The sequence below is a fragment of the Eretmochelys imbricata genome, chromosome 1 (assembly GCF_965152235.1).
Source record: "Eretmochelys imbricata isolate rEreImb1 chromosome 1, rEreImb1.hap1, whole genome shotgun sequence".
NCBI lineage: Eukaryota > Metazoa > Chordata > Testudines > Cheloniidae > Eretmochelys > Eretmochelys imbricata.
The window spans coordinates 166,693,002-166,698,560 of record NC_135572.1 but is presented as its reverse complement, the minus strand read 5'-3'; the positions used below and the strand labels follow the sequence as shown (position 1 = coordinate 166,698,560).

General features: G+C 37.9%; 1 protein-coding gene across 1 annotated transcript in view; it reads right to left on the bottom strand.

The window, feature by feature from the left end:
• Positions 1-200: 200 nt before the first annotated feature.
• CFAP298 (cilia and flagella associated protein 298) overlaps positions 201-5,559 on the bottom strand; it is a 13,254-nt gene continuing 7,895 nt past the window's right edge. The window contains exons 5-8 of the mRNA XM_077819333.1: positions 5,490-5,559; positions 4,750-4,881; positions 777-872; positions 201-650 (exon numbers count right to left, since the gene is read on the bottom strand). The exon at positions 5,490-5,559 is cut by the window's right edge and continues 89 nt beyond it. Of these exons, the coding sequence (XP_077675459.1) occupies positions 540-650; positions 777-872; positions 4,750-4,881; positions 5,490-5,559 (409 nt within the window). The 3' untranslated portion in view covers positions 201-539. The remainder of the gene's footprint in view (positions 651-776; positions 873-4,749; positions 4,882-5,489) is intronic.

Below are 5,559 nucleotides of genomic sequence, written 5' to 3'. Positions count from 1 at the left end.
TTATTGGTGTTCAAACAAAACTACTTTGTTTAAATAATTGCTAACAAAAATCCATTCATTTAAAAACTGACAGTTTAAAATTAACCTGGGGGTTAAGATACAAACAAATAGCTAACACCGCTGAATTTGCATTGGATTCAAGATGGTACAAAAGAAAACTGATTTTCAAAATAAAGGAGAACTTTAAGGCTACCAGCACAACCATTTAATTATTTTTATTAGCTATGAATGCTGTTTGCAAAATAATTTAAGATTTAATTATTCCAGTTACAAACATTTGTAAAAACAGAATTATGAAAATTTACAATGTGTAATCTACATAGTCATACTACAGAAGAGTCCTGCTATAGACAGTTAATAGAAATGTGACATTTTCATTGAAAAACTCCACCTTAAAATGAACCTCTACTAAGAAACTGGAAATTTCAACATTTGCCACAAATGCTAACTGAGGTTTACTAATGTGCTTGTCATTTCCAAAACAAGAGTGGGTCAATTATTTATTTATTTCTAAAGAGGCAAAGTCTGTTTGGAGAGCTTCATCTTGGTCCCCACTTAATATCTTTTACACCATGAAACTGTCTTTTCAAAGCATGACTGTCTGCCCATTCTGAATTTAAATAGGAGTCGTCATCATTTTCTTCTAATTTCTGCAAATAAAATTGTTTCAAATAAAATTAACAAAGAAGCTTTTATGAAATAACTGAAAAGAGATTTAGTTATATTTGCTTCACTCTATTTGTTGTGTCATGTAACACAGTAGAATCACTTGTTACCTTGAGTTCCTCCTGCTTCCTGTGATAATACAGCATCATCTGTTTTTGCTCTTCATTACTTATCACAGGTTCACGTGATGGGGCACCCTGTCCTTTCTGAAAGTAAATTGATAAAAATTATTCATGATGGTACGTTCAGTACAAAAAAATAAGTACACAAGAATCTTAAGGTGCTAAACAAATATTTCCTCAAACAGTAAGTCGTCAAGTTTCATGGCTTTCTATAAGACAGAAGAATCAACGTTAAGGTTTAATTTAACTGAGAAATATTCCTCCACTTTTGGGCCTAATCAGTTATATTAAAGTCAAGGGAGTTGTGAGCTTGATGATGTGGCCTCTGTCTATTTTATTTATGAACTTAAAAATATTGAAATTTCTACTATAAAAGTAATTAACAAAATGTTTCACAAAGCTTTAGCCTGTACTCACTGACGTCAATGGCAAAGTTGTCATTGGCTTTAATAGTGCAATTCTTAAGGTTACAAAACAAACCCAATAATAAAACATTTTTTAAAATGTCTTGTTTAAATTCTATTTTTCCACAATTCTAAGATTCTCAAAGATGTCTCACTATTGTCCTCATGTGCATAACAATCTTAGTATCTAAATTTGTGAGGCACATGATGTGCTTTTCCCCCCCAATTATGTTGAATTTTAAATTCAAAGACTAGTTTTATCCATGTTCAACCAGTTTGTCTATGTACACTGTATTCATGACACAAACAGTTTAATCTATGAGAAGCAATTAAAATTTACATTTTAACAGAAGTATACTTAGATTTCATCTTTAATCTTGGATACTAAGGATGGTACAAATGCTAATATAACATGTAAGTATGAAATTAAATAGTATTGATAAATATCTCTGCACATCCCAGAAACAGGCCTACATAGCAAATGATAAAATAGGCTATTTCAATGACAGCAGATGACTGCTCAGCACTTTCAAAAGACAGGTTGCTTACTAAAGTGCCTAAATATGGCTTTGTGCGCCTAAATTTAGGTACTTATTTTTGAAAATCTTGGCCCAGGATGTTAATGTGTAGAATACTTAAGGTATAATATCCACAAATATGACCAGAAATCTGGGTTTGTTCTTCATTGGAATGAAACCAAGTTGACAAAATTTCTTGGTGAATCAAAAATTTCATTTAGGAAACACCAAAACATGGCGTTTCCAAAACCAAATATACGAAATTGACATTCTACTCAGTTTCACTGTGCTGCTGTTCCTAGTGGTTTGCGGTTCTGGGCTGGCAGCTCCACTATGCAGACTGTTCCAGGGCCAGGAATGTGACTGCAATATGCACACTGAACAGATCACAGTCTTCAAAAGGGAGATCCCTTATCTTCATCTGGACTTCTTTTGGTAGTCCTGAAGACTGGAGCCATGAAGCCCTCCACATGGCAATGGAAGTGGCTACTGAGAGTTCTGCCAGATCATAAGCAGTTAATGCAACCTATACTGATGTTCAAGCTACGAACTGTCCTTCAGACAATAAATTTCAGTTCCTCCCTATGTTCTTGAGGGAGTTTCTCTATAAATCGTGTTACCTTTTCCAAATTAAGGTAACCAGATTTTGACAGAAGCTCCTGGTAATTTGAGATGCACATCTACAGACTTGATAATGAATAAATCATTTTGCCAAATAAATTTAGCTTTTTGGGATCTTTGTTTTCCATCATCATCTTTGTGGGTCTCTGCTGATGTCACTCCCAGTGATCCAGGATCTGGGTATGTGTAAAAATCATTTAGATCTCTTGGAGAGGACTTGAGCTACCCTATCTGGTGATCTTGAGTTCCCCCACTACTGCAGCTGAAGAGCTGACTCGTACTGTAGTAGTACTACTAAACAATGAAGCAAAAGATGTTCTATTGGCTGAGAAGAGCAATGGTGACTCATGTTGCGTAGTCACTGCAAGATCACTTGGTACTGAGAAGAACTTCGGTACCAAGAAAGCAGCAAACAGTCTTGTGGAACCTTATAGACTAACAGACGTATTGGAGCATAAGCTTTTGTGGGTGAATACCCACTTCATCAGATGCATGTAGTGGAAATTTCCAGAGGCAGGTATAAATATGCGAGCAAGAATCGGGCTAGGGATAAAGAGGTTAGTTCAATCAGGGAGGAGGAGGCCCTCTTCTAGCAGCTGAGGTGTGAACACCAAGGGAGGAGAAACTGCTTTTGTAGTTGGCTAGCCATTCACAGTCTTTGTTTAACCCTGAGTGATGGGGGAACTGTTAGTCTGAGCTCAGGATTAAACAAAGACTGAATGGCTAGCCAACTACAAAAGCAGTTTCTCCTCCCTTGCTGTTCACACCTCAGCTGCTAGAAGAGGGCCTCATCCTCCCTGATTGAACTAACCTCGTTATCCCTAGCCCGATTCTTGCTCGCATATTTATACCTGCCTCTGGAAATTTCCACGACATGCATCCAACTAAGTGGGTATTCACCCACGAAAGCTTATGCTCCAATACATCTGTTAGTCTATAAGGTTCCACAGGACTCTGACATTTTTACAGATCCAGACTAACATGGCTACCCCTCTGATACTTAGTACCAAGAAAGCTGGTACCAGGAGCATATGCACTACAGGGGTCAGCTCCTCAGTCATGGTGCCAGGACCACATGTGCCAATACTCATGCAGTTTGGTACTGAGAAGTTGGTACCAAGTGAACTGTAGACAGCTGTATCAGAGGGTACCATGTGCACTTGGTTACCAGGTTTTGTTAAGACATCTAAGGACTCAACCTGGGCTGTAAAGTGCCTTTAGCGTGAGTGACCTCAAAAAATCTTTGCCTCACTTTACTAGGCCCTGGGAAAAGTGACCTAGGCCTGTGGTCACTGTGGGAACAATGTTCCTGCCTATGCCTTTCACATGACTGGGTGGAGGAGGAGGAGGAGGAGTTAGCTGACAGTCTTGGTCATTGAAGGGTTTGATCTCTTTGAAGCGAGGTTGGAGTAGAGCCACAGCTCAGAGGATCGTTATCTGAGGAAGAACGCTCAAGCCCTTTTTTCTCTGTTTCTGAGGAAGCTCTCACTGAGTACTCTGGAAGAGTTTAAGACAGGCCTCTCTCACCTTGTGTGTCCTCTTGGTGAAGAAGCAACACACTGAGCATCTATTAGGGATGATGTGCCCCTCACCAAGACAAAAAAGGCAGCTTGAGTGGCTGTCATTGAGCAGAAAAGCCTCATCAAAGGAGAGGCAAGTTTTGAACCCTCTGGGCTTTGTTTCAGCCATAATCCTAGCTACATCCTGGTACTAGGGAAGTCCCTAGCACAAAAAGTTTCACTTAAAAAAAAAAAGAAAAGAAAAAAAAGAGGTATAAAAAGAGGAAAAATTAAGCTTACCACATTACCTACCTTCACACACATACACCCACCCACCCACACAGAGACTAGGAAAGTCACAAAATAGACAAGGAAGCAGACACTCCAGGGGTTCTGTCTAGCAGCCACAGTCAGTAAGAAGGAATGGAGGGATGGTTGGGCACACTCCATCCTTTATGACTTCAGGTGTGAGGGGATGCAGTGAGGGCATCCAAGGTGCAGATGCAACCCCAACGGACACTTGTGGCCAAAAGAATCTGATCTTGCACATAGGATGCACATGTATCAGAAAGAGAATCCATGAGGACAAACACTTGAAGAACAAATGTTCTGTCTCAACTTCCATCAAATGGCATTTTTATTTAATTTTTAGTCTAATGCAAACCTTAATATCTGCAATTTTTGGTTGTTCTTTCAAAAGTATATTCTGGGGGTATGGGCAGGATTTCACTGCTGACTAAAGGAATTAATAAAAACAGAAGACTTACAGCATTTGAAGCCTTTAAGTCAGTCTTGGTTTTATAACCTTGAGAGACCCAAGCTGAAATTAACCAGATCCATTTTCTAAATCAATTAGAAATTCTCTGCTGTAAAAAAAGTCAGCACTGAATCGTAAGTAGAGATTGACAGTAATACTCACTTTCTGTAGCTTGACAATGATTTTAGTTTTTTCATTTTTGCCCACAAAGTCTGAAAGTTTGTTTGTTCTTTTTAACTCCTTTGCTGCCCACCACAATTGTGCTTCAGACTCTTCAATAACCTCAAGTCCAGCCTGTGACAATTATAATTTGCAAGAAAAAATACAACACTAGTAATTTTTGCATAAACAGAGACACTTGCAGCAACCTTCCATAGTCAGTTTATAAGATGATCCCTCTGGGAGTAACAACAACAAGCTCAGTTAACATTTCAAATTCCCTTAATTTTACCCTCTATCCTTATTAAAAAAGGGTTACCGCTATATCTTTCTTCCTCTGATCTTAATCTGTATTGTCTTGGTCCCTCCAATACAGTGTTATTCTCCTCAATTCTGACTCCAGTTTTATCACTCAAAATGTTTAATTCTCACAGGTGGTGTTATAAAGATACCAGCTATTTCAAGTGGACAACCAAATAAAACTACTTGAACTCACATTAGTATGGGGCACTTTAACTGAATATATGTTTGTTCATCTTATTTTTAAATTAATTTATTGACACTTCATGTATTTTTAAAAACCATTAGAGACAAAAATATTTAGAAACCAACAAGAAATCAGAATGTGTACAAGAAATCAAATAATTACTGTCATATAAAAATGAAGAATTTCTCCTTCCTTTCCTAGGAGAGCATAAATTGAACCAAATCACTGTATGTAACCCAAATATGTTACTACATACATGAGTTCCGGACAAGTCTTCTTTATCTTCAAACTCCATTCTAATTGGATCATGTGGCGGCAATCCCATC